This window comes from Podarcis liolepis (genome assembly GCF_965112155.1).
Source record: "Podarcis liolepis genome assembly, chromosome: 3".
Lineage (NCBI taxonomy): Eukaryota > Metazoa > Chordata > Lepidosauria > Squamata > Lacertidae > Podarcis > Podarcis liolepis.
Window position 1 is genome coordinate 71660120 of NC_139557.1, and position 22886 is coordinate 71683005.

The 22886-nt window shown below is 41.2% G+C and overlaps 1 protein-coding gene across 4 annotated transcripts in view; it reads right to left on the reverse strand.

Annotated features, from left to right (window-relative positions):
• The window catches only part of PRKN (parkin RBR E3 ubiquitin protein ligase), a 618246-nt gene that overhangs the window by 83890 nt on the left and 511470 nt on the right, over positions 1-22886 (reverse strand). For all 4 annotated transcript variants that reach the window (XM_083496542.1, XM_083496543.1, XM_083496541.1 and 1 more), the window contains one exon: positions 2332-2393. In XM_083496542.1, the coding sequence (XP_083352668.1) occupies positions 2332-2393 (62 nt within the window). The remainder of the gene's footprint in view (positions 1-2331; positions 2394-22886) is intronic.

Genomic DNA, 22886 nt, shown 5'->3' on the forward strand with positions numbered 1-22886 from the left:
AGGAAGGAAAAAGAATGGAAAAGGAGTTTGGATATCAGTAACAGCACATCTTACAAAGAACAGCATATCTCAAAGGCAAGAAAAACACATTTATTGCTCTTCTCCAAAAACATGGTGTCACTGTCCCAAATTATTTCAAGATGTAATCTGGATGATAATAAGGACCCCCATGCCCATAATGAAAGAAAACTCTCAGATATAGTTCAGGAGTAGTGAACCTTTTTTGAGTCAAGAGCTACAGTACATTACCCCTCTGGAAAGCTGCTGTGAGTCACCTAGTAGTGGATGGGGCCAGTCTCCCACCACAGAAACACACAATCTCTCCCTCCCTCTTTCCTTCCCACCCTCTCTCTAACACACACAAACACACACTCACTCCTGAAAATTGAAGCACATCTTTAATTCCTCATAATACCACACAACTTCACTTTCCATTTTCTCCATAGACTTTAAGAAAAAAGTTGGGCTCTCCAACATCCCTTATTTGTTCTGACTGTACAAAAGGCAAACGTAGCTCAGTAATCCTAGCAGAATTAACGCAAATAAGGTCAATTCACAGTTGAACTTTGAGTCCTGCCTTACAGCTATTTAAGGCCTCAAACTTCAAAATGCAATTGCATGCTGAAGCTTGCAAGCATGCAATCGCCAAACAAATGAGTACTTTTTGCATATTTGCAAAAACACACATCTACCTCTGGGCTGAGACCTTTCCCCCACATGCTTTATTCTTCTTTTATCAGGTATTCCCGCAGAGGAAAGAGGTACAACTATGCACAACATCCAAGTCCCTTCTCCTAACAACTGCTCCCCACTGAACAGCTGGTGGTTGGAAGGAAGCCCAGGGGCCAGATGAAATAGCATATACTGTACTCTGATACTAATAATGTTCAGTGACCAAATACCTCATCCAAGAAATCATTATCATCGTGTGGGATAGTTTCTGCCTCACCTTTTGCATGCATGCAGGGGTTCAGCTGAGCAAGCACCTTCAGCAAGTGCCTTGGTTATGAATTCATTCACTTGGGAAGAACTTACAAACACGTTGCAAGCTTTGTTCTCTCCCAGGTTAGTCCACTTTCTTTCTTTTGGAAGAATGTAGATTCAAGAGCAGGGGCTACCACTGGCTTCCTGCTCCCAAAATACCACCTTGTAAATCTTCCCAACTAGGAGATACACACAACCTGTTTTCCTTCATGTTTGGTTCCTGACATAGGAACTTCCTGACAAAGGACACTCAGCTTTTGTGTGTCAGGCAGGGCAGTTAAGGATGGTTGTTACTTTCCTCCCCTGGGGTTTGCTCTTAATTGGAGAGTACCTGTTCATGGGTTGTTTTTTTCTTGAAAACTATTTTTGGAACCTCCTGTTGAATCTTTCTGCCGACTGGATGGACACGTGTTTAAAGCCCCATTTTTGTGACCCCTGAGGTATTGGGTGTAAAATATTTTACTTCTTTATAAAGCAAAGAGTATGTGATTTAGTTTTGGCTAAGTCTTTTGTGGGGAACACATGTTAAAAGGTGGATGTGAGTGGATACAATTTAGGCCTCTCTGTCCAAGTTTTTAAACCCCTTGAGGCAACCAGATGTTGTGCAGCCATTCTGCAAAAGGAAGACAAAGGGATCAGTTAGATTTCCTAACATCTCTCCCCAAATCTCTCTCTCAATGCATAGATGCTATTCTTAATCATAAATTTAAGGTGGGCATGCATTCTGCAAGCCCAAGCCTGAAAAAAGCAGTTCAGTTCCTTCCAAATGTAGACTGATTTTATAAAGGCATTCAAAGGGTATAGAATCTGCCCACTGTAGCTCTGAATTTTTAAAAAGGGAAATGCATGTGTGTATCTCACTTAATCAGCCTTTGCTGTGACTTGGCCTGAAAGCTGACCTATAGTGAGGGCAGTAACCAGATTTTCAAAAATGGCAGAAATACAATCCTAATCCAAGCATAAGGAGATCACACCAAGCAAGAATATGTCTTCAGTTTAAGCAGACCTCATTTTCCTGTTTGTCTGTCTGCCATTTTACACTGCCTGTTTACTGCAGCAGCCCAGAGTTGAAAAACTGTGGCAGATAGCAGATGTACCAATTAATAACCTGTCAAGGCTGATGGATAGAATGAAAAAAAGCCTCTTACAGACAAACATATATACTGTGTGTGTGTGTGTGTGTGTGTGTGTGTGTGTGTGTGTGTGTGTTTGCGTGTGCCCCATTCCAATTTCAGGGCGCAGAGAGGGTCATGAGACACATGGTGCTTCCCCAGAGAGAGACGAAGCTGTCTCATTAGCGTCTATCTTTCATGACACCATGACGCTGCCTTTCAGATGTTAACTCACCTGCTCCTCGCCCAGAATTCTGAAGTGATGCAGCTCTTTAATCAAGGAATCTGGACAGCCAGCTGCAGTAAAAGAACACAGAGAAATACAGCTTAGAACTTATTTTCATGGGCTCTGGGAGTGTGATATACTGCGAGGAGACACAGAGATGTAGCATCAGAGATGGATACCCAGCTTAAGTAGCATCGTAAAATGTTATTGAAAACTGGAGTAGATATACAGTATTAGCCGACAATCCTGCTATACCATATTTCAGAACTTGCTAGGAATGCTTTGAAGGATTGTAGTCTTCATATTTATAGTCTGGCCTTCTCTCCGTGGTATGATGAGAAAGCAAGAGATTAGCAAGGGAAAACTTTCTGTAGGGTATTATCTTTTTTAACAACAACAACTAGCAACGCGGCTTATGAATGAGAGGGACTCAGGTATAAACATTATGGGAGCTTTGAGATGGTTAAGCTTGTTACTACCAACGAGGGTTTATCTTTAATAAGAAAATTCATTTGTCTTTTTTTTATTCACATCTGCTAGAGTCGGGTGAATGGGGATGCCATTTGGCATTTGGCAACCCCTGGAAACACCCTTTTTCATCGCATGGGGCTGCTGCTTGTGGAAAGACCACGTGCATTCGTAGGGCCAGTGCCACACTTGGAGGCCCTTGGCATGGTCCCAACCCAACCAGGGCCCGCCTTGTGGTGGCTGCGGTATGGCGTGGCATGCATTCTCTGCTCCTGCTGCTGCTTTGGCAATGGTGGTGTCACTTGCTGCCCTCCATAGCGTCACCAAGCACATGTCAGCAGTTAACAGGCAGCAGCACTGTTAAATGGGGGCTAAGCTTGACTCCCATCTATGGTGGCCACACCCCATCTCACTACCCAAAATGCAATGCCCAGGGCACTACATTTTGACTGACTAATAATGGTAGGGGGCCGCCATGGATGAGTGCTGAGCTTGGCTCCCCTTAAAAAGTGCCCCACCACTGAAAAGCATCTGGGGGCCTGAAGGGCAGGGCAGGGAATGGTGCCATCAGTGCCATGGGCACCCATAACCAGTGTCCAACAATATATTATCTACACACACACAAACATAATTTCTTTCCCGAAAAAATCAAGTGACCTGTTTTACAGAGTGATAGCTCTCCCAGATTTGGGGGAATCGTTTACTCTCAGATTATAAATTTTGAAGGAAGTGTTAAAGATGTAACCATTCTGGAAAGTTAAAAGAACACATTGTCATGAAATACTCTGCTTTTCCCAGGCAGAGTCCACGTTTAAAGTTCTGTTTTCAAGTGCCCTTACCTCCTGCCCAGTTTTCCCCATGAAAATTTGCTCTTTAAAGCTCAATCTGAGCAAATATTAATCTGCAGAAAACCCAAATTGACCTTTGTTCCAATTCAGCTTTTAAGAGCAAGTTTTCACAGGGAAAGCTTGGGACAAAACAACAAAACATTCAAACATTAAACCACACATCTTTGCTTTGAAAGAGTAGGGCAAGAGGTTCAATGTTATACCAACTAAAGGTTAAATAAAAACCCTTTTGTTTCATGACGAACCATGAATGCCAAAGCTTAAGAAGGAAAATCTGCAGCCCTAGCACTCACATCCATTTTGCATAGAGTGCACTAATGGTTAATTACCGGTCTTTCACATACGGTAAATCTCTCTCTCTCTCTCTCTCTCTCTCTCTCTCTCTCTCTCTCATAGCCTCAATATAGCAACTCTCTTATATTCTCCCTGTAAAGTATAACTTTACAAAAGGAGCCTGAGCTACAAAGGAAAATACTCAAATATACATAGTCAATAAAAAGAAAACTTGGTGGAACCAAAGGAAATGAGAAAGGGGAAAGAAGTGGATAAGTGTCTTTAAATAATAGCTAAACAATTGTGTTATCCACACTTACGCTTCCTCCACTCTTTCTAGAGCTTTCTCTAGAAAACAGGCTCTCTAAAGCTCAGTTGCTGCAAACAGCAATCCATTGGTAACCTAAATTGATGTGAGCTCCGATTGAGTGCTAAAGAGTGAGTTTTCGTGGGGAAAGCTCCAGGGCAAAAAGTCAACAATGCTCAGACACAAAGCTTTTAAGCATGGACCTGTGCTTGAAAAGAACAGGGCAAAAGCTAAGTGTGGGTAAGATCTCAGATTAGGTAGATCAAGAGACTAGAAAACATCAGTAAAAAGCTTTAATTTTTCTCCACTGCAGATGATATGATCCCAACAAGATGACATCTACCTAGATTTTCATTAGTGAAATAACTTAAGCAAGGTTTTGTAGACTGTTACAGCATCAAAAAGATAACCAAAACAATTCCTGTAGTTTTACAGGAACTATTAATTCTGTGTTTTGCCCTTGATTTTTTATAACATGTTTTTCAGTGGGCTATGAAGCTATTAGGTGTGTCTAGTAGTGACATGACCAAGGATACTCTATGACCCTGGCTCCAGAATCCAAAAACCAAAAGTCTCTAAAAGTCCCACAACCTTGGCAGAAATATTTGCAGTCATAAGTTCTGTTAAAGCCCTACTGTTTCAGCAATTCTCTGGGATGAGGAAAGGACTGTTAAAAACCCTTTATCTCTCATGTATAGTTAAACCCACAGGTACTTACTGCACATATAATGAATGAAAATAGCAGGCTGTGCAGATGACTAACAAATCATAGAGTGAAACCAAATAGACTTTTGTTTTTCTGGATCCTTTATTCCATCTAAATAATATATTTTCCTTTAAGATAAAATATATACTTTCCCATGCATTAATGCCATCATTATATTATCACCATAACAATATAGGAATTTACATATAAATACATCCTTTCATGCTGATCAGGATAAAAAAGAAATTCATGGCTGTTTAGTAGCCCCCCCCCCCCCCGACTAGCAAGAAATCCCAGAATTAGTGAAATTGCAGATTCTAAAAACAACCAAACCCAATACTGGTTGATTCTTCTTTTTTTAATTTTAAGAGATACCAGCTTTGGGATTTACACAGAAATAAACTCAATTTTTTTAGCAATGAGATGATTTATATAAAGCACAGAAATAATGATTTGCAATGGAAACAAAGCTGGAAATATTGCGTTGACATCACAATACCCTAATAAATACTGATTCAATCCTCCAGTCATTTTCAGATCTCTAAACTGTTGAAACTAATTAGAATACTGATGTAAATGAAAGACCTTTATCGTTCTTGAGTCCGATCCAGTGCAGAAGAATTGTACCTCCATGACACTCTAATTACTCTTGAGGTGTCAGGCAGTGTCAGACAGTGATGCCTAAAGATAGAGACTTCATTGTACGAAAGTTAATTAAATGCTTTGAGGTTTGTAGCAACCATCTTGCTTCCACCATGTGAAAAACAAGAAGTTGGCTGAAGGGATCAGCTCACACATAGATAGAAATCTTATTGCTGATGGACAGCAGAAAGACAATGATAGTACTATTTTTTATGATATTGCATTGTGTGAACTAAGCCCCAAAGTGATGCCTTTGTCTATAAAATGAGGCCTAGAAATGTTTAAGGGAGTACGTAAATTCAATACAAGGGAAGGAATTCAATGCTGTACTGATTGTTCCATCAGGAAAAGCATTTCTGCTTGCCAGACAGAACAACCCTTCCCTCATGCCCCTGTGTGCTGTTAGGAAGATTCTCTGACCACTGCCCGCCTAGCCAATTTTGGAAGAGGCATGAGGGGAGGAAGTGGGAAGCCTTGTTGCATAGTCAGAAGTCCTTACACAGAATCCCACCCTTGGTATCTCCAGGTTCAACTAGGAGAGACCCAGGTTTGAAAGAGCCAGAAGAGTCATTGCCATTCAGAGAAAACGGTACTGAGCGAGACAGACTATTGACTCTGACTCAGTCAAGTCAGTTTTCTGTGTTCCTAATGGCACATTTCAGCTACGCTAGGAGTGCCTCTCAAGCAGAAAACAGGAGCCAACCAAGAAGTGCCTGAACAGCTGAATTCAAAGAGTTGGTATTCAGGTGCATTTCCTTCTCCTAGAGCTCCCCCTTTGTCTTTCACATTTAAAGAAACAATTCTAACACTTTCCAGGGAGTAGCAGCACTGAACAGAACATCAAAACCATCCCCACATCCAAAGCTGTGCCATTGGATATACATGCAGTGAAATGGGTGATATCCTCATTGTGTTATCCCAGTGATGGCCAAACTTGGCTCTCCTGGTGTTTTGGGACTACAATTCCCATCATCCCTGACCACTGGTTCTGTTAGCTAGTGATGATGGGAGTTGTAGTCCCAAAAATATACAAGTCATGCAAGTCTTTCCATGGCACATTATTGCACCAAACAGAAGCAGCTTCTATCCCACTGTGTGTATTAATGCACAAAGCCTTCAGACTGAAATCATCAGCAAACCTAGGGAATGAGGCTCATTGGACACCACGAAACTTACTTTTTAGTAAACGTGCACAGGGTTATTCTAATAAGCAAATTGTTCTCATAATTTTGACAGCATTTAAGTAATTCCAAGAGTTTTGGAGTCCTTGTAGTTCCCTTCCATGAACATTATTCCTGTGGAGTAAGTCTGTATCACGCCCATTGTGTTGATGGGTATGTTGAGACTTGCCCAAAGCCTCCCAGTGTTCCCATGATGCATTTTTTTTTAAAAAAACCCCAGTATCCTAGGCTCAAGTCTGCAACTCAAAGCTCAGGTCCTGCTTGTCACTTTCCCAAAGGCATCTGAAAAGAGAATGTGTGAGTACACAACGCTGGACTGGAAGGTCCTTTGGTTTGATCCAGCAGGGCTTGTGTCTCGGAAGCTACTGGTCTACGCTGGCTCTCCACTTTCTAGGAGGCCAACCTAAAAGTCTCTTAGGAAAGATTTGTGGCAACTTGATTTTAACTGTCCTGTCTCTTCACAGCTTACACATCACAAGCAAAAGGAGTGCAATTTGTGCACACATCTAATGTGCTTGCACATGAACTGCCAAGAGAGCCTCGCAAGAGACTGGAAGAGATAAAACAAATGACATGAAATGCATTACTGGCAATGTACACAGTGTGTCAGCTGCAATGGGGAAAATTCTGCTGGACTGATTATCTGCAACTCTGGCCTCCGCGAGCAGAAGCGCTTTTCATTTTAATGCATGCTTTAAAGCTAAATTACTCAAAGTAAATGAACCGCTATAGCTATTTGCTTCAAACATACTTCCTGGCTAATCTTTATGGCAGAAAATAGCAGCAGGGGGAAAAAAGTCTGCATTCTAGAGAGATATTTTTTTAAAAAATCTATACACGTATTCAAAGCACAGGGCTTTATTGTAATCTCAGTTTTGGCCAAATTAAAGAAATTTTATGGTGCCAGGAGCTGTTACTTTTGAAAATTTAATTGATATTTTAAAACTCTGCTGTATGATAGACTATCCAAATAAGCTCAGGGCAGAGATGTTTCCAAAACCAATTCCAAGCCTGTCTAGTAAGATTGGTAGTGCAAGATTTTTAGATTAGTTACTAGGGGCCACTTGTCACTTTACATGCTAAACCTGATTACTGCACATACAGTGGTGTTTTGAATAGTGCTTCCCACAACAAAGTAGTATAGTAAAGTGTAGATGATGTTTTTAAGCACCCATGTAGACACGTTGGGGACCATAAAATATGAAGCTACCATGATACTCCTTTTCTCAAGTTGTGGGACTGATGTCTAATTTTGGAGTAAAATGTGGTGAATTATTTGTGGATTTAATAGACTGAGCTTCTGAAAAAGGCAAGGCATTGAGAAACAACAGGTATCTCACTTTTGAAAATCTTGGCCAATTCATGATTATATGTTTGAGAAAACCCCACCTTTTTTTGCTTAGAAATCTATGGAAACAGGATATAACAAATTTTAATTTAACCATCTCACAAGCTGAATGGGACTGGATGTTTGAGAACATCCCAGCAGCATTATTAAGTGCTGATCTAAAAGAAAGAGATAAGTTCATATTTCATTGGTACCTAGCTGAAAAAATTATAGACAAGACATGCAGTGCTGGAGACGCAAAACAACCAACCAACAACAACAACAACAACAACAAAAACAACCCAAAGGCAGATTTTATGCATATGAAAATAAAATAATTTTGGACCACAAATTCTGAATATAATACAGGAAATGTGACCTTACTGACAACAGCAAAACTTTGTATAGAAACTCTTAACCTACCCTGCAGCAGCAGTAGAATGGCTGAAGAAAATGGGGGAGATTGCTTTGTTGAGAAGGCTGACATATAATAGTAAAGCACTGAAAACCTTGATTCACGACTCCGAAGGTCCTGAGAACAAGTAGTATTCAAGCAAATGGGAGCATACTCTGAACCTAGAGGAAGGGAAACTAATGATAAACTCATGGAGTACTTATTCCTCAAAAGTTACACTGAGTTATTGTTGCCTTCAATCTTTGTAATACTATGATCACTTCCTAATGTGGCAGTGGGGACTTTTCAACCTGAGGGCCATATTCCTTGTGAGCACCTTTCCAGGATCCACATCCCAGGGGTGGTTAAGTGGGTAAGGACAGGGATAAAAGTGCACACAGGAGTAAACACAACTCTGGCCTTTGTAGAGTAGGCTACGTTACTGCCACACCAAAGTCAGTGGTTTCTACAATCACACATGTTGTATCTCTCCATCCTGCAAGCAAGAGGCATGGCCACATTTTAAGGACACATTCCAGCCAGATACAAGCACCCAAGGAGGGTACAGAGCAGAGCTGGTGATGGGTTTGGCTTAGGGAAAGTCCTAAGACAGCAAAGGCAAACTCGGCCCTTCAGATGTTTTGGGACTACAACTCCTATCATCCCTAGCTAACAGGACCAGTAGTCAGGGATGATGGGAGTTGTAGCCCCAAAACATCTGGAGGGCCAAGTTTGCCTATGCCTGTCCTAAGAGCTAGACAGAGAATTCTGGAGGGCCACCTTAGTCACTGGGCCTGAGGTTTCCCACCCTGTTCTAATGGATAGGACCTGTACAACTATTAGATTTTGTTGGACTACAACTTCCATCATTGGACATGTTGATTGTGGTTGATGGGAAATGTAGCCTAACAATATCTGGAGAGTACCACATTGGCTACCTTTGACTTTAGCCCTTCTTTGCTGCCTGGAAGCCACCATAGAGCTTCTGTTACTGCAGGTGACTTCTGGACCACTTCTCTTCTGCTCAGCATTCTGCTCTCTGACTGTTGACACTGCTAGACAGCTCCTCACCTTTCTCTGATAGGAATACTTCTCCTTCACTACAGAAATCACAGTCTTGGGTTCTACAAGCCGTGTAATTTATATTTACTAAATCTGGTTGAACATTGCTGTTTGCATCACGAGGCTGAATGCACAACAGACTTAGAAAACAAAGTAATATCAAACAGGATTTTATTATATTTTTAAACTACAGGAGTATCTGTAACCATCTTCCTCTAGTCCATATCCTCTATTTATTGGCACTTTGTCCATAAATATTGCAGTGGAAACCTCATGGCATGAATAAGGGTGAAAGGCTTTTTGCACGGTTGGCATACTAGATATTTAGCACAATCAACCCAGTTCATGAAAGGATTTTTCTTCATCATCTTTTATTCAAAAAGTAGTTGGAATTTCCAAAGCAAGCTCTGCTCTTGGATTTCTACCTTCATGCTGACACTGGTGTTTGATGATTATCGGCCCTTTTCAGAAAGCAAGAGCGAGGTCAGGAGTTTTCAGCATGTGGTGAAGAACAATCCTAAGAGGGGAAGTTGTCTTCTAAAAAAAACAACAACCAACTGTAGCTGAATAAAAGTCATCATGGAGCAAAAACAGCTGTCTAAGAATTCTGTTTCCAACTTACTGGAGGTTACAATGACTGCTAGAATGAACAGGTAAAAGGCAAAAAGGACAATCATTTTTGAAAGAGCAATGAAACTGAAGTAGGATGCTTTTTAACCAAATAGCCTACAGAAAAATAATGTCTGGCCTCAGGTTAAAGTGATTTGGAGAAGGAGAAAAATATTTAATCACCTCTCCAAACTCTGTTTTCAGCTGGAAAATCAAAGCATTTGTGAGCTCTATTAGCTTACTATCACCAGAAACATTATTGTTGGCAGGAGGTGGCAAACAGCAGGAATAAGCTCCAGACCTCTAAAGTAGGTTTTGAGGTTGCTTTGGGTCCTAGATCCAAACTCCTTAGCCAAAACTCAAAAGACACATTTATTATGGGACGTAATAAGTGATTTTCAGTGATCCAAAAGCAGCAATGTTCACAGTTGCTACTTCATTTTGAGGAAGGGCTATAGCTCATTGCTAGAGCATATGTGTGCAGAAAGTCCCATATTCAACCTCTGGCATCTCCAGGTGAAGCTGGGAGAGTCCCTTGCCTGAAACCTTGGGAGAGCCACTGCCAGTCACTGTAGATGATACCAAGCCAGATTGACCAAATCTTCTGACTCAGTAGAAGGCAGCTGCCTTGTTGCTGGCCTCTGTCTGTCTCAAGAGACAATGGAGTGTGCCCCCAGGGGTGAAGACAAACCACTGGAGAATCACAGCGCCTGCTGTGGCTGCAGAGACCAGCAACTCGTGACTGTTGCCCCCCACGTTTATCTGCATTAGCAGCTATGTTCCACTTATTTTGCTAAGATACGTATTAAAAGGAGATAAGGAGTACACTTCATCATGTGTAGTTCTTTTGAGTCACATTTGTGAATCCAGCATTAGCCTTTCAATGGGAATTAGAACAAATATTTAGACTGCTACACAAATGCCTCAGACTTAAATGATTCTAGTCTACAAATAAATAGCTCACAAACACACATTCAGCCAAGAGAGACTTATTTTTTAAAAACAAAAAACAAAAAACAGAACATTGATATTATGCACACAATTAATTAAATATTTGGACAAGAGACAATGGATTGCTCCTTTCAAAATCAAAGCAATGCCCTATAGATGACCAGCCTTATTTTCATGCATGTGATCTGCTGCTTAACTGACAACATACATTTCCCTTTCTCGCCCTCACCGCCAATATCCGTAATCACATCCTCTCCTCCTCTGTGCTCTGTGATAGAACCTGGCACTCTTTCCCTCTTCTGCAAAATGAGGACAATTTTGCATTTCACCTTAATCAGATCAAATTAGGACAGGTGGTAACCCTGCAGGCAACATAATTATGAAAAATGCCAGCATTCAATACACACTGTCCTTCCACAACCTCCCAATCTAATAGGACATCACAGTACATTTTAAACTGACAGTTTGGAATTGAAACGCACTGGAGGAGAATATTCCGCCTTCCTTTACACCAATATAAAACTGGAAAAGTGTCAATGATGTCACTGAACTTATCCTTACAGGGTTTGATCTTGAGTGCACATGAGATTTAAAAAACAGCAACAGAATGTAACCTGCTTCCATGCAAAATATAATGACAGATGAAATAACATTGTATATGACATGGCATTGTGCTTCTTACATTACGAGCAATGACTAATACTCTGCTGATGAAAATCCTGGAAGGCATAATTAGTGAAGATGGTGAATGTAGCTTGCTTATCAAAGAGACAAAAAAATTAAAAAGGTCACCCACTGGTGGTTCCCAGGGTAGAAACTTGCACTGCAGTCCGTAATAAGATTGCTTCAGAGTAAGCAGGTCATGCATTGTTGATGGAGAGTGTAATCAGCAAAAGAACTTACAATGAGAATAGGGGATTTGGATTGCAAACCACAATGATTTTCCTCACCCAGCCCCAAGGTTGCGATCTTGTCAAACAGCAGACTTTTAACGAGAAGGTAGGTAAACCGCTTTGACACATGCTGAAAATCGGACCTAAGTATCAACTGCATCATTTGGATAACAAATACAGCTTAATTTAGGATTCTTTTCCTTAGAACAACAAATAATATACTCGGACAACAAATAATATACAAAACACCCTGAAAAATAAAGGCAATATATATCACAAAGAGAAAATTTTTCAGTGTCTCAGAATTACAGTCTTACTCCATGGAAACAAATTAAGCAGCCCAAACTTGACTGCTGGGATCACATTATTAGTTATGTAATGGTATTTCAGAAAGAATGTATTGCTTCAGCTCTGTCAGTGAATGTCAAAGGATTTCTTTATGGCACAAAATTTACTCTTTCCATAGGAAATAAACAAAACACTTTATTATCTGGTCTTATCCAGTGTTAGTCATCCTGAGAGTAAACCCACTTAAATCAATGGATGTCTTTTGATTTCAGTAGGTCTACTGTGTATAATTTAGCTAAATATCACCCATAATTAGGATAAAAATGCAATCGTTATAGCTCAATTTGTGATAGTGAATTCCATAGTTCAACTATGTGCTGCATGAATAGGTACTTTATTTCATCGCTTCTGAATCTTCCAACATTCAGCTTCATTGTATGGTCCCAGATTCTAGAATTATAAGAGGGTGAAAAACTCCCCCTATTCACTTTCTCCACGCCATGCAAAATCTTACACACGTCTCTCCCTTAGTTGTCTGTTTTCTAAACTAAAGAGCCCCACATTTAACTGTTCCTCAAAGGAGAGTTGCTTCAGCCCCTTAATAATTTTGGTTGTCCACATATAGAGGGTAACTATACTCGGAGGGCCACAGGCTCTGCACCCCTGTCATAGTAGAATCACCTGCAGCAATCTCTCATTATGTGAAAAGTCCAGTCCATGCCTTCTTCCAATGCTTTATCCAGAACAGCTGTTGTCCTCGTTTTTCTTCCAACATTTGATAGGCAGTTACTTGGTGATCTAGCTCTAAAGATATGTGAAGCTGTAATGTGTATTAAAAATGTGTGTGTGTGTGTGTGTGTGTGTGTATGTTTTAAAGCATACCCAGAGCAACCTTCTGTGCCAGGACAGTTTGATAGATCCGTTCTCGTTTGTCACATGCCAGCTGCAGCATCCCCATTATAACACCTTATCATGTAGGACTGTTGATTGGTGCCAGTGCTACTGGTACTTTGGATTTTGCAAAGGTGGACCTGTTGAAGTACCACCTTTGTCCCATACATAACACTTCCCACCTGAGCCCATTTCCTTCTCATGCTAGAACCCTGCTTCCCCCTGCATTAGGAAAGTAACTTCTGGTGGTGGTTCTTTATGGGACACAAAGACTGAATTATCCTATTTTGCAAACATGATGACCATGGGGCAGCATAAAACCCTGGAAGAATGTAACTGGTCATAATAAACTTTGTAGGTACTGTTGTTTTTATCCTCATCTTAAGAGCTTATTTGCCAGCACATCAGGTTTGGAACTTGTTTTGTGTTTTCCAAAGCTCTTACCAATCTTCTCCATTACTGACAAAATGATGATAATCGGAAAATATACACTATTGAAAACATACGTTATTATGTTAAGGAGATACCTGGCTTTTTATTTTATTTTGCTGGCCTTCTGTGATAAGAATGATTGCATGGCTCTACTTCAACTCAACTGATGATTTACTTGCCTTTCTAAACAGGAATACAATTTGTGAACACACTTATTCAAAATCACTATAATAGCTATAATTCCAAAAAAGGTTTCTCTGCCACATCCCAGGCTCAATCACTTTTCTCTTTTCCATGGCCAGCTTTCTGTTTTATTGAGACACTAGCCTTCCTGAAGAACCCACAACCATATATACAATTTCAAAGAGAAATTCGCGCGCGCGCACACAGCCACACCTTGGTTAACTTATGCCTATATGTGTGCAGCTGTGGAGTTGAATACACATATTATATTTTGAGAAGCAAAGCTCCTCCCAACATTTTTTTGTACAAGCCCAGTTGAAATGGCTGGATGCTGTGGAAGAGAACTACAGGACTACTGCCTGCTCACTTCCATTTTGTCCCCATGCTGCCATTTTTCTTTCCCTTGTTCTTACCTTCCCTTTCCATAACTGCCTAGCTGGCAGTGAAAGAGAGGTTGTGATTACAGCACCAGTTCAGGGGCAGAAGCCTGGGCAAAGAAAAAGAAGCGCCTAAAAACAGATAAAGATGGTGCCAAGTGTGCCGCCCTGCAGAGAACATACCACAAGCTAGGGCCCATCACTGAAAAGGCCTGTTCTCATGTTGTCACCCTCCAGACATCTTGCCCATGAAGAAGGGCCTCAGTTCATGGGGAGAGAGGCGATCCTTGAGATACTTGAAAGCTCTGCCATGGCCTGGAAACATCTATTTTCACTCACTCACTTCCATCCAGCTGTTGTCATATTCCTGAAGGATTACCCCCCTGAACATAGAAGATAAATTCAGAAGTGTATAATGATGCATGTCTCAAGTGAGAACGGTAACATGAGAGTGGTTGTTGCACAGCCCTTATTGATTCTAATGGGGGAAACATAACAGCACTACCCAGAGAATTCTGACTTGTGTCTCTGGAAGTGTTGACACAATTACAGTTTCTTCACACTAACTTCCCATTTCAGCTGTTAAGATTTACTTTTGATCGTGGCTCAGTTCCTGTTAGCTCGTCTAGACAAAGATTGTAAATTGTGATAAACATATTCTTCATGGTAGGATTTCCCCCTTTTAAGGATCATAAATTGAATGAATAGACAGAGGCTTTGGGGGTTGGTTTCAAGTGCTTTTCTCACTAAGCTATCTTACATTAATGGGACGTACGGGAGGTATACAATCCGAACAAACTAATCCAAACCAGTGTAGTACCCCTGCCCCATCTTGCCGATTAACAAGTCAATACATCTAACATGATTTAAAAATGGGCTCTTCTTTGTGAGATACTTTTAATATTAAATCCTACTTTAAATTTGTTTGTCACCCCAGCACAACAAATCCCCCCCCCCTTTTATTGACTTTTTGTGGTTTGGAAAGTGATGGGGGAAATGCATTGAAAAGTGTGGGAGGTACAAATGATTAATGGGAAGATATATAAACACCCCACTAGCGAATCAGGATGAATACTTATTGTCATGTAGCAAATCAAACTGAATGCTCAATAAATACCCAAATATAGCCTAACTTCTGCAAAACCTTGTGCAAGCAAAGCAGGAAGGTTCCATAAGCAAGTGGTTATTATTACTATTTTGTTATTTATTAAATTTGTATGCCACCCTTTATCTGGGTGGTTCACAGCATAAAAATACAACATAGAGAGACAAAATACATTATAAAAACAAGGGCAAAACAACAACCCCCATTCCATCCGTCTGGAGAAGCCTACTGTCTCATGGCTGGGGGGTGGGCTCTCTCCACTGTCAAGGCAATATGCCTCTGGATACCAGTTTATGGGAATTGCTGATAGGGAGAGCACTCTTGTGCCCAGGGTCTGCTTGTGAGCGTCCACTAGGCATTGGGTTGGCCATTGTGAGAACATTATGGTAGACTAATTACATAATTAATTATCACACTTATAACCCACCTTTCTTTCAAGGAGTTCAAGGTGGTATACATGGCTCTCTCCTCCATTTTATCTCACAACAACCCTGTAAGGTAGAATAGGATGAGACTGGCCCAAGGTTGCCCAGTGATTCATGGCTGAGCAGGTATTTGCACCCTGGTCTCCCAGGCCCTAGTCCAACACTCTAACCACTACACTACACTACACTACATTGGTCTGATCCAGCAGGCTCTTCTTATGCTCTTACGTTAATGGATTTTGATCCAACAGAGGTGTCCACTAATGTAAGAGAAGGAAAGCAATTTTTGCCAATTCCCCCTCCTCTCCTGAGGGACTTGTAGTCTAAAAAGACAGCTGTACAGCGAGTTCATTGTTTTCATTGAGATGGAATTTATAGGGCTGGTGCAATAGATTTTGCTGCTGAAAGCAGTGGACAAGATGGCATCCACATTCCATGGGCAGCAGCTGGCTGGAATGGGAAATGAGTTTTATTCAACACTGGTGATGATGGGATAATGTTCTCCACTGTACCTGAGGCAGCAGGCCAGATTAAGGACAGGCTGTATGGCAACAGGAGAGAATGGTTGGGGGACTCGGGGGGAATAGCCATGGATTGCTGCCCCCACCATCTGCTACCTGAGGTGGCGGTGCTGCACTCTGCCTAATGGTAGGGCCAATCCTGATTACTTGTCTGGTCCTGATGCTTATTCTAATTATTATATTGCTTATGATGTCGCATGTAGAAAGCACATTCCAACTATCTATGATACTGCAAATTTTGTCATAGTAGCAGCCATCTTAGTTAGAGTAAAGATAGATGATAGATAGATAAAACATAAAACCCAACCTTCATATAAACTTAAGCAAGGTTGCAAAAACAGAATCCTAACAAAGAAGCTCGTGTAATGCTGCCAGAAGGTGCTTTAGCTTGGTTCACCCCCCCCCCCATCTCCAGGGGATGGAGGTTTCAACAACAGCTTACACATTTCAGAAAAGACATGTGGTCCAGCCCTCTTGGGACTGTGTGGCTTCAGAAAAACATTGAGGAATACATATTTGATTGTAATTACTTCACATCTTTAAAAAAGCTGCAAATGGAAAATGTAACAGTATAAGACAATAAAGTTTTAAGCATCCATCACCCTGAGGTCATGTACAACTGTGATACTGAATTGAGAGGGTTTGCTATCAAGACTCAACCCCATCCCAACCCATAGTCCAGAAACTTTTAAATCAGGATTGGGGAATTTCTAGCCTGTGTGCCAAATTTGGCCTTCGAGGCTGATTTTCCCGAACCATGAGTGCCTGCCCCACATATGATGTCATATGTGACAACATCTGCTGTCAAGGATTTCATTGGAGGAAGAACTTGAATTTCAGTTTCTGCTGAAATCTTTAATGAACTAATCAGTACAGTACATAGGCAAGGCAAAAGCTAAAAGGCACAGCAGGTGGATTGTATAACCTAGCCATACAATGAGTGATATGTTGCCATGCTCCTTGCTTTTGAACAGTGTGGCAAGCACAGCTTTTGTACAGCAAGCAAACTGCCTTTCGACACAGCAAGCAAATGGGCACTCCTTTGAGCAGGTTGGGTCTAGTGGTCTCTTTGTGCTAGCATTGATGCCTCCATGTCCTGGGGGCAGAGGAAGAGACAGCACCTGTTCAGTGCATGGCTTGCCAGTCAGCCCTAACTTTGGGGATGGAGGCTCACCAACAGGAAAAACTTGAATGGAATTGCAGTTGTACCTTGGATCCCAAACGCCTTGCGAGTCAAACATTTTGGCTCCCGAACACCGCAAACCTGGAAGTGAGTGTTCTGGTTTGTGAACGTTCTTTTGGAAGCCGAACTTCCTGCAGCCAATCGGAAGCCACACCTTGGTTTCCGAACGTTTTGGAAGTCGGATGGACTTCCTGAATGGATTCCATTCGACTTCCGAGGTACGACTGTATCTGATAGCACAAAAGCCAGATTTCACCATCCCCAACACCCCATTTGATCCCTCCCCATGATCTGATCCACAGCATCTTCCTAGGGGAGCTACAATACTTCTTGGGGGCTTAATGGAACCTGTCCCAACCCTGCCCAGGGTCATCAGACTCTAGCTTTTTGATTTCACACCCTTCCTCCTGAGTCTGCTACACGCACACGCACACAGACACACACAGACACACACACACACACACACACACCTAGACCCCTCAATGGAACTCATGACAACTGTGCAGTCAGCTGATCTCTGTAGAAAGCAAGACTGAACTCCCCAAGCATCAACTGGTGTACTGTGAGTTCAATCCTGCTTAGTCCAGGTGCACAAAAAATTCAAAGTTTAAATAAAGGATATCTTGAGACAGAGTAAAGGAGAGGTCATTGGTGAGAGTCATTCCAGTTCAAGTAAACCAGTAGCTTCTATGCCACTAGAGGTTGGTTGTTTTTTAAAGCAAGGGTGACTTTGAACATGAGAATCTTGAGTAGCCAGTCAAATGCATGGTCATTTCTGCATCTGTCTGGAAGTGCAGAATCATCACTCATTATGGGCTGTCACTGTGCATATATTTAGTTGGCGGCATGGAGATGTCACATCCAAATCTACTCTGCAAAGTCAGAGAGGTTTATGCTGCCCATGTACACATAAAGCTTCACACCTGAGTCTGGGTGACTTGATTCAATCACTCCTGTGGCTGCTTCCAAGTCTGGTGTTATAATTCTGTTCTCATAGTTTCAGAGGCTGATGCTGAATGAGCTAATAGCCCAGTAGAGACTGTTTGCCCTTTATCCTACTAAATCAGGATATTAAATCAACTCACCAAATTTCTAAAATGCAGAATGATCCATTTGCCTTATTACCATTGATTTGAAAGAGCTGTAGGATAAAAGTGACTCAGGTGATATAACACTTAATCAACCACATCTCAAATGGCTCTAGCCAATTGTGTTTTCCGTCTTCTTTTCAATCTAGGCAAAATTTATTCTAGAGGGGTGGAAAGTCCAATACATTTTTTCCAATAAAGGAAGACACAAAGGGTTTCACTGTGTGGTTTTAAGCCTTATGCAACTAAATGTCTTAAGGGGAAACAATTGTTAAATTTTAAAGACAGCTTAGGATAGTCAAAGAGATAAGTGGCCTTCTTTTTGACAGTGTTTTGTGATTATGTTTTCCAAGAGTCTCTCAAGTTGGAAGGTAATTTAAATAAGTGCTGCAGAGGTCACAGTCAGAAGAACACACATGAACAAACACGGGCTGAAATAAACTAGTACACAGAACAGAGAAGCAGCACCTAATTAGTTTCCAGACAGTAAATTAATTTTGATGCAAGTGCTCCTTATCCAAGAACTTTCAAAATAGTGATGTACTTTTGGCTAGCTATAAGCTATGGCATTATTTCAGTAAACTGCGCATTAACTAAGGAGAAAAAAAACATCAGCAGATAATTGCTTGTTTTTAAAAGGCATTTTCCCTGGTTTAACAGGACCCAGTTATCCACTCAAATGGTTGAGAGGCTAACTATCTTTGAAGTTACAGCCTAGTAATCAGTCTGAAATAGACTCAAGGATGGAAATTAACAAAGGAAAATGGGGAGGGGGTGGAGTGGAGGGGGGACAAGTACCAGAAAGTTGTCAACAAATGCTCTCAACTATCAGACATTGGAGAGAGCCATAAAAGTGCTACAAAAGGCAAAGAACAGACTAAAATAGAGACTTGACCATTTTAAATAGGTATAGTTTGGGGTTTCAGATGGGTGATTTTGGAGGAAGCAGTGTTTTGAGATGCACCTGCTTTTAACACTCCTTTTGGACCTAATGGTCAGGGGTCCCTTTACCTTTACATGGCTGAAATCAGCCCCATATCAATTCAAGATGGAAATTATTATGAAATGTTTATGTGTCGTGTATGCAGCGAAGAAACTGGGCGAGATGCAGAATTTATGCCAAGAAACTGACACCATGAGGCCATGAACTCACAGGCCAAACTAGATGACACAGCTGGTAATCCAGGATGACCACATGACCCACTACTTCTCCCTTGCATGTGGTTTTGGAAGTTGGCCTATCTTTTCACTAAAGCGCTTTCTCAGCTCCAGTAACCAGAATTGTTTGGCTACTATGAATTTGAACTGGCTCACAATAAGTTTGTCTGCATTGCTTTTTTATCATTTCTTTAGAAGATTGTATCCAGTATTTTATCTCCTTTCTGACAGCTGCAGTAGATTCAACTGATGTTTTAAATGAGCTATCCACATGTCTCCACAATTTCTGCCCTGAATAGCTACTGCTAATTTAGTGTGTGTCATTTATACTTAAAGTTATATTTTTCCCAGGTGTATCACTTTGCAAGTTCCAGCACTGCCTTTTATCTGCTATTTCATCGCCCACTCCTACACATTAAGACCTATTTCTGTAACTCTACATAGTAAAATTGCAAGCTGTCTTATCTTAAATAATATTTGCACTTTTCCCGAGAACAGCAAAGCTTCTTAAAGACTAAGCACTCTATGTATTATGGCATAAGCTTCGTTGGACTACAGTCCACTTTGCCAGATCCACGAAGTGTTATCCTGAGTTACAATTACGTATGTTTTTGTGTGTGTGTTTGTACACAAACACACACATACACATATACATATGTTTGTATGTGTGTATGTGTATGTGTGTTGGTGGCGATAATAGTGAGGTAGGGGGGAAATGAAATGCAGAAAGTACAGATGGTGATAATTATGTTATTAAGAGTGGCCATTTACAAGGCAAAACAGTTGTTGATGATAACACAGACTTCCTGGCACAGATAAGGCAATTAACACATGTAATGTAAAAAAAGAAAAGAAAAAGAGCAACAGATGATAAAAGAACATCTTGATGAATTTTAATTCAGTGATTTTATATTACTATCCACCTTTGAAGTTCCTTGTTCAAGGATGGCCATTTTAAGGTTAGTTACAGTGTGTTCAGGTCAGTTATGTTTCTATACTGGTTTTTTTTAATGTTGCCATTGTGGATATCGGATTTGTGTCCATTTATTCTGTTGCATTGAAACTAGCCTGTTTGTCCTACATGGGAAGCAGAAGGGCACTGCTGGAAAATGATAGCATCTGCATACCCATCCCTGTGATATATATTATCACACTGGGAGATGAACAAGCAAATTAACTCTTGATGTGGTGATATTATTACGTCTTGTAATATTGTTGCCACTAGTAGACACAGGAACAGAGATGGCATCTGTTGTTGCTTCCGTTTTCTGTATGCCACTTAGATATATTTTTAATATAAAAAGTGGTATAGAAATCAATCAATCAGTCTGGATCTGCCACAGGAACTGGTCCCTGTGTCATATCTCCTATGTGCTCTGCTGCTCCAGGTGAGTAGCTGATGTGGGGGGGCTGCTATTCCTTTGGAGAGAAGCAGAGGTTGGGGCTTCACTACATGCCATTGTGGGGACGCGGGTGGTGCTGTGGGTTAAACCATAGAGCCTAGGACTTGCCGATCAGAAGGTCGGCGGTTCGAATCCCCGCGATGGGGTGAGCTCCCGTTGCTCGTTCCCTGCTCCTGCCAAACTAGCAGTTCGAAAGCACGTCAAAGTGCAAGTGGATAAATAGGTATCGCTCTGGCGGGAAGGTAAACGGTGTTTCCATGTGCTGCTCTGGTTCGCCAGAAGCGGCTTAGTCATGCTGGCCACATGACCTGGAAGCTGTACGCCGGCTCCCTCGGCCAGTAAAGCGAGATGAGCGCCGCAACCCCAGAGTCGGCCACGACTGCACCTAATGGTCAGGGGTCTCTTTACCTTTACCTTTTACATGCAATTGTATGCAGCATGTAGTTTGTTCTTACTTTTCCTATCCACTGCTGGAGCAGCAGTAAATATGCACTGCTTCTGCAGTGGTGCAGAATCTTGAAATAGCTCATGATGTTAATGCAATGCTGAAGAATGGGATGTTGCTTTGATGCAGGAATCATTCCAGCCCCTACTTTAAAAAAATGCTTATCCGCCAGAACGGCAACACACACAATTTAAAAACAAAATAGCTGAAAGAAACTTCCTCCTTTGAATATAATGTTAAATAACAAGGCGGAAGGCATTAGGTCTGCTAACTGAGAGGAACTATAGAATGCTATCTTCTAATGGCACTTCTGTTTCACTCCATCATATCAAACATGGTTATATTTCCAAGGGAAGTAAACAGAAATGCATGTTGTGTGTGAAGGTGTGGGTTTTGATGTGGGTATGAACCTTGAAGTATGTTTGTGGGCAATTACCTGTATCTCATTTTACAAGACATACTTGTACCACAGCTGATAGTGTGAACAGGAGCTACCATATGGAAGTCTCTAACCATGTGCACCAATCTATGTCGCTCTTATGTAGAAGAACTTCTGGGGGATGAAGCAAAATCATCAGGACTCTGTTTTGTTAGCCTTTGACACAGGTAACTAAAAATTAAAATCAGACACCGAACGACCTACACAATTATTATATTATAGAGTTGGAAAAGGTTCAGAAAAGGGCAACCAAAAGGATCAAGGGGGGTGGAACAAGTTTCTTGTGACAAAATATCACAGTGTTTGGGACTTTTTGGTTATAAGTTTATAAAATTATGCATGGTATGGAGAACATGGATAGAGAAATTTTTTTCTTCCTCTTTCATAACACTAGAACTTGTGGACATTAAATGAAGCTGAATGTTGCAAGATTCAGGACAGATGGAAGTACTTAAAGTAGTGTACTGTTGAATTATGGAACTTACTCCTACAGGAGGCAGCGACGGCCACCAACTTAGATGGCTTTAAAAGAAGATTGGACACATTCATGTTATTAAAGGCTACTAGTCATGATGACTCTGCTCTGTCTCCACAGCTGGAGGCAGTAATGTTTCTGAATGCCAGTTGCTGGAAACCACAGGAGGGAAGAGGGCTCTTGTGCTCAAATACTGCCAGGACTCTTTGGACACAGACATATATAGTGGCGTTCTTTTACACCACTGAATAATTACACCTATTTCTGAATAATTACACATCTTGAATTAAAGAGAGGGATTTCTGAAGCTGGGCAGGGGAGGAAGCATGGCTTTCATGAAAGTTTGAGCCCATTGTTTTTTTGTGTTTTTTTTTGTAAGTGTATGATAGGACTGAGCTATAGCCAGCCAGACTGTTCTCATGAACATCAACAGGTGCTTCCCATTTGCAGTGATTTTGATACTCATGTATTTCATACGTCCGAAACAAGG